General features: G+C 42.7%; 1 protein-coding gene across 1 annotated transcript in view; it reads right to left on the bottom strand.

Annotated features, from left to right (window-relative positions):
* Positions 1-4,850: 4,850 nt before the first annotated feature.
* The window catches only part of GVQW3 (GVQW motif containing 3), a 31,945-nt gene continuing 24,352 nt past the window's right edge, over positions 4,851-12,443 (bottom strand). Inside the window, exon 2 of the mRNA XM_033208037.1 lies at positions 4,851-7,705. Coding sequence (XP_033063928.1) covers positions 7,466-7,705 — 240 coding nt within the window. The 3' untranslated portion in view covers positions 4,851-7,465. The remainder of the gene's footprint in view (positions 7,706-12,443) is intronic.

Genomic DNA, 12,443 nt, shown 5'->3' with positions numbered 1-12,443 from the left:
TGGGACATCTGTCACATTAAATATTTGTCTTTTCTTTATGCTACAAATATTCAAATTATTTTCTTCTGTTTTGAAATATATAATACATTATTGTAAACTATAGTCACCCTACTGATCTATCTAACACTAGGTTTTATTTCTTCCATCAAACTGTGTATTTGTACCCATTAGTCAAGCTCTCTTCATCTCCCTTCCCTCCTACTCTTCCTGTCCTCTGGTAACCACCAATCCGCTCTCTATCTTCATGAGATCCAGTTTTTAAGCTCCCACATATGATATTTTTCTTTCTGTGCTTATTTCACTTAACACAATGACCTCCAGTTCCATACATTTTGCTGCAAATGACAGAATTTGATTCTTTTTTATGGCTGAATAATATTCCATTGTGTATATGTACCACATATTCTTTATCCATTCATCTTTTAATGGATACTTAAATGGATTCTGTATTTTGACTGCTGTGAATAGTGTTGCAATAAACATGAGAATGCAGGTATCTCTTTGATGTATTGGTTTCCTTTTGGATAAGTACCCAGTCCTGGAATTGCTGGATCATATGGTGGTTCTATTTTTAGTTTTTTGTGGAACCTCCATAAAGTTTTCCATAGTGGCTGTACTAATTTACATTTTTCACTAACAGTGTATAAGGGTTCCCCTTTGTCCACATTCTTTCCAGCATTCATTATTCCCTATCTTTTTAATAAAGGCCTTTAAAAATTTTTTATTTATTTATTTATTTATTTTATTTTATTTTATTTTTTTGAGACAGAGTCTTACTATGTTGCCCATGCTGGAGTGCAGTGGCACAATCATGGCTCACTGAAGCCTCGACTTCCCAGGCTCAAGCAATTCTCCTAGCAATTCTCCTATCTAAGCGTCCTGAGTAGCTGGGACTACAGGCATCCGCCACCATGCCCAGCTAAGTTTTTGTGTGTATTTTGTAGAGACGGAGTTTCACCATATTGCCCATGCTGGTCTCAAACTTCTGGACTCAAGTGATCCACCTTTCTTGGCTTCCCAAAGTTCTCGAACTATAGGCGGGAGCCACCACACCCAGCCTATAAAAGCCATTTTAACCGGATACCTTGCACGTATTGCTATAATTGCATTGCTCTCCCAGGATGGGAACTTTTACTTGTCTTTCTTAACCACTAGGTTGTGAGACCACAAATTAAGAGGAAGGTCCCTGGACTTACTCATTGCTTTATCCTCAGAAAAATAAAGAGTGTTGAAATGTCATCACTGCAGTGAAGTGTTGTCAGTGAAGGGGAGCTCCAGTTTCCAATGAAGTTCCATGGGTGTTACCTGGAGCCCCAGTAGCACCATGGAATCATTCACCTCCCTCCCTTCTCACCCCTGGAATCCCAACTTCAACAAATAGCAGGATGATTTCCTTCCTTGGGAGCTATCCCAGCAAGTGGAGCATTTCAATAAACAAATAATAAGTGGGGAACAAATGGAAGAGGGAAATGTGGGACCCCAAGAGGAGGATTGGAATAAGACTTGGCAAGAGGCTGTGAATACATCCAAAGCTGATAGATTTATTATTGAGAAGTTTGTTTTTCCTCATGGATCTTTCCTACCTCCAGTATAATAGCACGCAGGGTGGGACATAAAGCCAAAGTGATTTGGAGGAAGCAGGACACCTAAATTCATTTGACTTGGAAAGAGCTTTAAATTTTTACATTCTGTCTTCAAACACAGAGTTTCCCAATGGTCTTAGGGGGATGCGTGTACATTTATGCACATGTGCATCCTAGATTTTTGTTTCTTTCTCACAACATATACACACATACATGCGCACACACTTCGATAGGCAGAGATTGATTTTTAAAAAACAATCATATTCCCATGCTTCTCCAAGAAATTAGGTAGAAAAGAGACCCTTAAACTTCATTTTTAAATTTTTTCTGGAGCTCAGGAGGATTTAGGCATTCCAGATTCTCATATTTCTCCAAGGTGAACCAAATGTTTCACTTCCGTATTTCAGGGTCCCATTTCTTCCCATTTAATGCTCTAACTTTCCTGTAAGAAACTTGGGGCACCTGTGATTTCTACGAACATTGTAATTCTGCACCCATAGGATTAAAATTTCGGTCTGACTTTCAATGATCTCAGTCCCATAGCTATAATAGATTATATATTAATATAATTAATGTTAATATTAATATAATTAACCTAGTCATATATAGTTTTGTATATAGTTATAAATACATATATATTTTAAAGCTATAATGGAAGTTCTCTGGTTCTCTGAACACACCTAGAACTGAGAGTTTAGAATCCTGAGCTTGAATTTTTTTTTTTATAAGAACTTTGGCACCGTCAGAAGCAACTGATTCATCTTAAAATCCTCAGTCACAATTCTCACCTTAGTAGTGCATTTCAGCAGCCATTTGGTCTTCCAAAGACTTGCCTTTGAAGGCATTTCATCCCAGTTATTCACAAGGTGCTAGTTTAAGTAACTTTTGCTACTGCGTGCCATGGACTGCCGTGGACAGTTGTTGGGAAATACAGTTCGCCAACCTCCAAATATCCTTGTATATTCTTGTTTGTCCCAAACAGCAAGGACTAACCATTTTCTGACCCTGAATCACTTACATAATTAGTCACAAAAGCAGTTAGGTAGGTAGGTCAAGGTGATCACAATGTGCAGCAATTCACTCTCCAAGGAAAGGAGACTGGCTTGTTAACTGCTTGCTATAAAAGGTTCTGCCCTTAGCCCAGGATTCCTTGGTGACATCACAGCCCCAAGGCACGCATAGCTGCCATCTGGGCCATTGTATTGACTCGTGGGATTTGAGGGCAAGGAAACTCGCTCTACCATGCTCTTGGCCCTTTTGTTTGTTATGCTATCTTTTTCTGATCCACTGGGTCTTGCTTACTTTCAGCTCCCATAGAGTTGTGGCAAGCCAATTTGGAGTCCTGTTACTCCTTGTCATCTTCCATGAGGTTGGAACTCTTCCCTAATACAGTATCCCATTTTCTACTGGCAATGAAGTCATCATTGAATTCAAGCCCGCTCAGGTCATATTACAATCCCAGATTCCTATCATGGAGGGTCAGTTTCCCATGACCGCTTTCATATCAAGTATTATATCAGCAGCTTCCTGTCAGGAAAACACATCATTCTAGATCTGTGCTGTCCAACACGGTAGCCATTAGCCACGTGTGGCTATTAACATTTAAGTATTAAAATTAAGCAAAATTATATGTTACAAATTATATATCTTGAACAGGGTTCTGGGGCCCCTGGCTATATGCCAGGTACTGTCTTTTTAGTAACTGGATCTGATGGATCCTGGGAAGTTCCAGGGAATTCTAAGAGGCGGGGGGAGGGGGTGGGCGGGATGGCTGGTGCAGTGGCAACAGGGTACCCAGGGAGCTTGGGGGTGGTTACTATTTACTAGCCAGTATAGAAATATTTTAACACTTTAATAACCAATACAGCCGAACGTACCTAATGCAGTCCTGTTGGCCGGGGTTATGACTATGTAAATGTTATTCATAATTAAGCCATATAGGGGTCTGTGAGTATATTTCCATTCTTGTTAAGATTTCAGTTTCTCCTACATTAATAATTGCCTTTTTGTTTTATTTTGCTTAGTTTCTGTATTTCCATCACTATGTCTTCTCTCAAACTCTTTGAAAGAACAGTATGATGACCAAATCTGTCAGGTCCAGCTATATCCCAGGCATTATGATAGCTTAACTATGGCTATCCATCAGATCCAGCTACTAAAAAGACAGTACCTGGCATATAGCCAGGGGCCCCAGAACCCTGTTCAAGAGGCCAGCGTTTGTTCAGATCAGCCAGTTTCTGTGCCAGTCAGCAGCCTCCAGTCCCTCCTGGGCACTGCCTTTGGCTCCCCCAAAAGGCTGACCTGAGCCTTGCTTGCTACACCTACCTGGTCCAGGGAGCCCTGCATGAGAACCATCCTGAGACTGTCCTGGTGCCACCTGGCTGCCAGGTAATAGCCAGCCACCCTCACCTCCCACATATCAGCCCCTGTCCCTGCGTGTTCCACCTGCCCCCAGGAGGCTCAAACCTCACCAGGAGAGACAGCAGCCCCGGAAGAGATGTTGGTATCTCAGAGGACAAATATTTTTTAATGGCTTCTCTGGTCATAATGTATAAATACTGCAAAATGATTAACCAAAAATTGTTAAATAATTGTAGATACAATTATATTAGAGAATGGAGGAGGGAAGCGCTATTAGAGAAATCTTCCATTGTTCAAAGTCAGTAGATAATGTCTGAACCTTGGTGTTTCAGGAATACCCTTAAAATAAAAAATAAAAATAAAAAGGACTAGGTCTATAATAAAACGTGACAAACTCTGCTTGGGGGGATTGGAACTGGTTCACAGAGAAAGGGGTGTTTGAGCTGGGTCTTGAAGAGAGTATAGAAGTTCCCAGTTCCACAAAGGTTGAACTCTAAGGTGAGTGGGTATCTTAAAGGAAGAAAATTCTTGGGCAAGGGTGGTGAAGTATAATAGGAAGTACAAAGGCACAAAAGCATGGGAACATCATTCTGGGGACAAACAATGAACTGTCCCATGGAGTGAGAAGTTCAGGAGCCATGTTAGGAGAAGACAATGGTAGAAATAAAGCAAAGACAGAAGTTTGTGACCAGAGCCCAGCGGCCTCCAATGTAGCCCAAGTGGTCCCCTCCCTCAAATTGGTGGCAGCATAACAGGTACAAATCCAAAAAGCAATTTGGAAATACACATCAGAAACCTTGAAAATGTTTCTATCCTCTATCTCAGTGATCCTACTCCTGGGGATTGTTTCTGAGAAAATACAATTTTTAAAGCATAGAGTGAGCAGCACACACTGGTTTTTTTTTTTTTTTTTGCATCATTATTGGAAATAGTGAAAAACTGGACAAAAACAAAAGTTTCATCAGACTCCTCCTGACAGAGGAGAATACTTAAGTAAAAGATAGCAAATTCACCCAGTGAATAATAAATATGCAGACTGGTATGCCTGTCATAATTTAGGTGGGCTCACCCAGCGGGCCTGCTGGGCCCAGTATCATAGGATGGTACTAATGCCATCCCCATCTTATAGATGAGGACCTGGCAGCTCAAAGAGATTGAATGATCTGCTCAGGGCTATCTAGTTTCAAAGTAGAGGAGCTGAGATTCCAACCCAAGTCAACATGATGGCAGAGCAGTCGGTGCTTTTCCTCTGCCACATGATGCCAGTTGTCGATGATGATCATGTTACCTGTGGAAAGTCCCTTTACATGACCCCTGGCATATTTCTTCAGTCTTGGGAGAACAATGCTAAGCCAGAGTGGACACAACGGGCTGGCAATAAGTAGCAAAAGAGAAAAAAACTGTATGATACAAGGCTAAGCAATAAAAACAGAATACATAGTTGTATCAGTAATAAAAGTGGTCAGAAAAATTATGCCCATGGACAACAGCAGGAAGGGGTAAGGAGAAATGGAAACAGATAATGTGTGAGTGGGTGCTCTCTTTCCTCTTTCTCTTCTTGAAGTTTCCGTTCTTAACACTGTATTATTTGCACAATAAAAAAACAATTCACAATGAAAGATAGAAAGACAGAAAATACGAGTCCCTGGGGTGGCCCATGGCCATGCCTTGAGTCCAGCTGCAGCTCTAGGATTTCCAAAGCCATTTTGACAGCAGCACTCATAAAGAAGAAGCTAGTTCCTTTTGGATGAAGGGGGGAAGGAGAAAAATGTAGCGTGTGACCCATGCCAAGAGGCTTAAGTTCCCTGCCATCATGCTTCAGAGTTGGTGTCATTGCCACATCTGATCAAGCTCTTACGCTGGCTGGGGAGGTATGCCTGTGACCTGGCACTTCCCAGTTCAAGAATTTTTGCATCTGATGGTATTGTTGATCCCTGTTCATTTGTTTCGCCTCTGCTGGCTGGGGCTTGGGTTTGGCTTTGCTGGAGGAAGGGCCAGTGTGGGATTCTCTCTAACTGAGGAACAGAGGCCAAGATGACTTTAGCCAGCAAAGAGAACAGTGAAACAGCAACATTTATGCCCGGGGTTCAGTGATTTTTCTTTGGTTCATGCTCACACCCCATACCTCATTTGATTTTATTCTACCCTTTAGATCGCCATTCCTTTCCAGATTTCACACATTTGCCTATGCTGGTCTCTCTGTCTGGAATGCCCTGTCTCATTCTTCCTGACAGAACTAAGCCCTGCCCATCCTTCAATACCACTTCATTGATGAACCTTTTTCCAATCTCCTTTTGGGGAATGAATCATTCCATCCTCTGGCTCCCAAAACACTTGATTTGTATCTTTCCTATGGCAATTGCATTTGTCTGCAGTACATTATAATTATTTATGCCCATGTCTGTTTCTCCTACTAAATGGTGAGCTTCTCAAGGTGGCCAAGAAATATGTCTTATCCAACTCTGATCCCTCACACAATGTCTGGCATGTGGTAGGTGCTCAATCAATGTATGGAATGACATTAATTTACAATGGTTGAATTCTTCCTCTTTCTATGCACGGGCTCTCTGGGAAAGCTGTTGAGATTATAGGCAGATGACCAATTGGTTTTTATGTCCATTTGAAAGAGGCAGGAAGAGGAAGAGAGTTAAAGCTATCTGTGGATCCATATTCCAGAGATTTCAGCCAGTGCTCCTTAGGGGGATGATAACTGGAATAATAACTAACACGTGCAGAGGCTCTTACTTACACTTTCACGCCCATTAACTCAGTTGAGTCACACAAGGGCTCATGGAGGTAGGCTGGTTGGGCATATTTGGCCTGTTCCAGTGTTACAGCTGAGGAAACCAAGGCTCAGAAAAATGAAGTGATTTGCAAGATTACATCAACTCAAAGTAGGGCTGGGACTCAAACCCAGATCTGTTGACTCCAAATTCCACGCTCTTGGAAATGCTGAGATGACAAGGGCACAAGCAACTCTTCTCCTTGATAAAGGTTTGCAGAGGAAGAAAGGAAGCCTATGGTTAACCTTGATGAAGTATACTTGCACCAGGCCCCAGTTGTTACCCTCATACATATTTACTTCTCATCCAGGGCAGAGACCATGCTTTCTCCATCATTTCTCTCTCCAAAGTTCAGGTCTTTGGCAAGCCTCACACTTTTGCTGGGTCTTGATTTTCAGGTCTAAAATGAGGAGGCTGAGCTAGAAGTTTAAATTGGGTCACATTCACACTGGCACCCAACACAGAGCCTGGCGCACAGTTTCCATCACTCTCTCCATGGATGACTCCCAGTTCCAACACTAGAGGCCTCCAGGACTCCAGCTGACATGATGCAGTGTGTACCCTGCACGTTGCAGCCTCTTCCCAGGCTGGCTGTGGAAACTGAGCCTCCTCCAGACAGCAGGGCTGCTCTGCTCATGCGGATCAAGTCGGGAGCCTCATTAGTCATGTCAGATGACATAGTTAACACTTGGGGCCGGTACAGCCAGTTCATCAAAAGCTCCTATGTGCCTGGCTCCATCACCGCAGCTGAGGAACTACTGTATGTGGAGTAGGCAGTACATCAGAGGAACAGCGCCAGAGTGCTTCCAAATTGGTTTTGATTAATTGCATAGACCTGTCTTTAATTGGTGCCAGTGTAGCAGCCAGAGAACTTATGGGAAAGCAGGATGTTATGCTTTCATTCCCTGAAGTCCCATAAAGCAATGAAAGATGAGGAACAGAATCACTGCTCGTTGAAAATTCATCGACTATGCAGACCTAGAAAACACAAATAAGTATCTGAATTGAAACCTAACCTCATTTTCCCAACTCATTGGAAGCCATGCATGTTCCCCTCTGCCCTGCCTGCCTGCCGAGATATGCAGCTGAGCAAAAGGTGTGATTTCTAAGAAACAAGTGCTTTAGTACAGAGACAGCATCCTCACCTCTCCCTCCTGGAATCGACGCCTAGAGGTATTTGGGAAAGCACCTCCCCTCAGAAACGCCTCCCTTCAGCCCATCTCCATCCTATGAACTGTTACCAGAGACTGATTCACTTCGGGTGAAGCATTCATTCACACATTCATTCTTTCTTTTCTACCTCTTGGAGATTTAAGACATATGTATTGACCGTGTACTAAATACAAAGCACTGTTCTGGTGTCATAAGGAATATAGTAGAATGAAAAAAAAAAAAGGACCCTTCTCCCAGGAGAATGATTACGTAGGAGAAAAGAGAGGACAGATGAACTGATGCATGATGAGTGACATCACATAAAAGAGGAAACACTGGGATTTGGCATCAAGAAGACTTGGGTTCAAATCTCAGTTCTGTTTCTTCTTACTGAGCCACCTCAGATAATCACTTTAATTCTCTAAGTTTCTCTCTCTTTGGGAGGCTGGAGTGCAGTGGTGCAATCACAGCTTACTGCAGCCTCCAACTCCTGGGCTCAAGTGATCCTCCCATCTCAGCCTCCCGAGTAGCTAGGGCTACAGACGTGCACTACCACACCCAACTTTTTCTTATTATTATTTTTTTTTTTTAGAGATGGGGTCTTACTCTGTTGCCCAGGCTGGTCTTGAACTCTTGGGTTCAAGCGATCCTCCTGCCTCAGCCTCCCAAAGTGCTGGGATTACAGGCATGAGCCACTGAGTCTGGCCTGAGTTTTAATTATAGAATAAAATAATGATACTTACTGCACATGTCGACTGTGAGACTTATAAGAATGAGCAGGGTGGAAAGTACCCAGCACAGGGCCTGGCACTGATCAATAAATTGTTGCCAATTCCGAATAAGCATCACTAGTGAGGCTCTGATAGGGTGCTGGGTGACAGTTCAGTATTCAAGGAACAAACCATTACTGATCACAGACTCTATGCCAGGCTCTATCCTGGACATTAGGGATTTAGATAGGAAGCTCAGTCCTGCCCTTGAATGAGACTGAGGTCCACTAGGGAGTCATAGTGATTTAAGGTGGTAAGAATGGCAAAGTGTCACAGGTGTGTTCACAGAAATCTACTCGGGGAGCAATGAGGAGAAAAGGAGATAGGGGTCACTTCTACCTGGGAAATCAGGATAGATTTGCCTAAAGAGGCAATGCTGGAACTACGTCCTGACACATAAGAAGATTTTCATTTACAGATAAAGAAGGAAGCATTTTCCATGCACAAGGCCACAGTTTCCTTCCTTTTGTTCCTAGAGCAAACAGGGGTTACCCCCATAGAATCTTGGAATTAGCTGTTCTCTTTGTATAGAAAGTTCTTCCCCTAAATTTTCCCAAAGCTGGCTCCTTGACATTTATAACCCGATATTTTATGTTTTCGTTTGTTTATTGTATATCTCTCCTACTAGAATGACAGGTCCGTGACAGCCTGAGATCCTGGCTGTATTCTCCTCCACTCTGTTACAACATCTAGAACATTGCCTGGCATATAGTAGGCATTCAGTATACATTTGTTGCATAAATAAATAAACAACAGGAGGCACAGGACGGCATACTGAAATTGAGGACCTATTCTAAGCACAGTGCCTGGCACGCAGCAGACACTGAATTTTCTTTTGTACAATTGAATAATGGGAAATGCCTGAAGCATAGGCCAGAGGAACTGAAGTGGAAGGTCATAGAAGAGGTGGCCTCTGAGATGCACCCAGGAAGAATGACAATGTGATAGGGATGCTAGGAAGGGGATCGGGAGGATTAAACCATAGAACTTTTAAGTCCCTTTCAGTCTTGAGCTTCTGAGAATTTCTCCCGAACAAATAATCTCTTGTCACCCTTCCTGATCCCCTCACTCACACCCCTCCTTTCCACTCCACCCTGTCTGGAGGCTGTAAGGACATCTGACGCACCATTTCCTGCCAATGTAAATCATAGACTGCTGTGTGATGCTAGTTCGCAGGTTTTACCATCCCCAGATGGAGATGGCCCCAAATCTCAGGGTGGAGGCCTCGAGCAAAGCCAGCCTTACCACAGGGTGGCAAATAAGGGGGAACTGTTTACCCACCAGCACCTTCCTGGCCCTGCTCCCAGATAATTTTATTTCCTCTGGTCCTGGATCTGCTCCTTAGTTGGATGCACCTCAGTTCACTTGCTGGAGCACTGATGTGTGACTGTTTAACTACTGCTGCTTCCTGTCCCAGGGATCCTGGGCTTCAGGGAGCATGGGAAAGAGACAAGAAAGAGAGCTTTATATGAGGTAAGCCTTGACAGTAATCATAAAAGTCAAAGACTAACTTACACTTAGATAGTGCTTCACAGTTTACAAAGCCCTAGAGGACCCCTATTCATCCTTCAAGGCCTGAACAAATGTTACCTCTTTTCACTAACTTTCAACCCTCCCAGGCAGAGCTAATCCTTTCCTCCACACTTGATAAAACCTCCATGATAGCCCTTACTGCCTTGTAATAAACGTATCTGTGTACGTGTCTCATTTCCTCCACTAAACCATCAGAACCCCGGGGACAGATCTCTTTTCTCCCAGTAAAACACATTTCTTTTTTTCTTAAAAAGTAATTTTAATGTTCATTATACATATTTTCTAACTACAAAAATAATATTTACAGTTATAATAATAAAAATTATATATATAAAAGCATAATGAAGCAAATTGAAAATCACTTATAATTTCATCACCCAGATCAAACCACTGGTAATGTTTTGAATATATCTTGAGGGCTTTTTTTTAGCATACAGAAAGTAAAAATGGGACCATATAATGCATGTGGTTTTACAGTCTGATTTTATCACCTATCTTATTGTGAACATCTTCAGACATCATTGACAGTTCTTTAAAAACATCATCTTAAATAGCTGCATTATTTCTCTTAAAGAGTATGCCATAATTTTCTTAACAATTTCTCCATTGTGGGATATTTGGGTTATTTCCTTCTTTTTACTATTTTTACAAAAAAGTCTGCAATGAATAGCTGTTACATAAATCTTTGTCTGCATCTCTGACTGTTTTCCTAAGAAAGATTCCTAAGAAATCTTCCTAGAAGATTCATTCCTAGGTCAACTGGTTTAAACTTTTTTTTTTTTTTTTTTTGAGAGGGAGTCTTGCTCTGTCGCCCAGGCTGGAGTGTAGTGGCACGATCTCAGCTCACTGCAACTTCCACCTCCCGGGTTCAAGCGAGGCTCCTGCCTCAGCCTCCCGAGTAGCTGGGATTACAGGCATGCACCACCATAGCCAGCTAATTTTTGTATTTTTAGTAGCAACGGAGTTTTACGATATTGACCAGGCTGGTCTCGAACTCCTGACTTGTGATCTGCTCACCTCAGCCTCCCAAAGTGTTGGGATTACAGGTGTGAGCCACTGCGCCCAGCCCGGTTTAAACTCTTTAAAGCTTCGTGATGCTCATTGCCAAATTGCTCTGAGAAAAAAAATCAATTTATAATTTCACCAATGCAACAACATGTCTCACCTGACCAACATTATAATCCCATCTGTATCTTTACCAAGTCCAGTGTCCTTTTCACAATGTCTCACAAGTTAAGTAATTTTTCTTAAACACAGCAGAAATTATACAACCAAACTTAGAGTTATCCTCTTCCAAGATGTCAACCTGGGTGGGCATATTTATTTATTTATTTATTCATTTTATTTTTTGAGACAGAATCTCACTTTGTAGCCCAGGCTGGAGTGCAGTGGCGTGATCTCGGCTCACTGCAAGCTCCGCCTCCGAGGTTCATGCCATTCTCCTGCCTCAGCCTCCCAAGTAGCTGGGAGTACAGGCGCCCGCCACCATGCCCGGCTAATTTTTTGTATTTTTAGTAGAAACGGGGTTTCACCGTATTAGCCAGGATAGTCTCGATCTCCTGACCTCGTGATCCACCCACCTCAGCCTCCTAAAGTGCTGGGATTACAGCATGAGCCACCACGCCTGGCCTGGCATATTTATTTAAACAGTGCTTCCACTGCTTTAAACGTTTCTTTTTTTTTTTTTTTTTTGAGACGGAGTCTCGCTCTGTCGCCCGGGCTGGAGTGCAGTGGCCGGATCTCAGCTCACTGCAAGCTCCGCCTTCCGGGTTCACGACATTCTCCTGCCTCAGCTTCCCGAGTAGCTGGGACTATAGGCGCCTGCCACGTCGCCCGGCTAGTTTTTTGTATTTTTTAGTAGAGACGGGGTTTCACAGTGTTAGCCAGGATGGTCTCGATCTCCTGACCTCGTGATCCGCCCGTCTCGGCCTCCCAAAGTGCTGGGATTACAGGCTTGAGCCACCGCGCCCGGCCTAAACGTTTCTTTTTTATTTGAAAATTGGCTGCAAAGCAGACAACACATTTTTTTGCATCTAAATTACAATATACTCTGTCTTCAGGGAATGATTTTTGATTTTTGGCAATAGTCAAAAGTCACTTGAAATTCGTGAGATGAGAAGCTATAGCTGGGTTTGGGGTCAGAAATGAGGTGCAGTATTACAGTAATGAGATTGAGGTCTTTTGCAACTTGTAAAGCAAGTCCCAGAGCAGTTCTGGGCAGTAGTGGCATCATCAGAATAAAGGCTGAGCCTTCTAGCATG

The sequence above is a fragment of the Trachypithecus francoisi genome, unplaced genomic scaffold, assembly GCF_009764315.1.
Source record: "Trachypithecus francoisi isolate TF-2019V2 unplaced genomic scaffold, Tfra_2.0 Lachesis_group8, whole genome shotgun sequence".
In the NCBI taxonomy this organism is placed as follows: Eukaryota; Metazoa; Chordata; class Mammalia; order Primates; family Cercopithecidae; genus Trachypithecus; species Trachypithecus francoisi.
The sequence above is the reverse complement of the archived record's forward strand: the minus strand, read 5'-3'. Positions and strand labels throughout refer to the sequence as shown.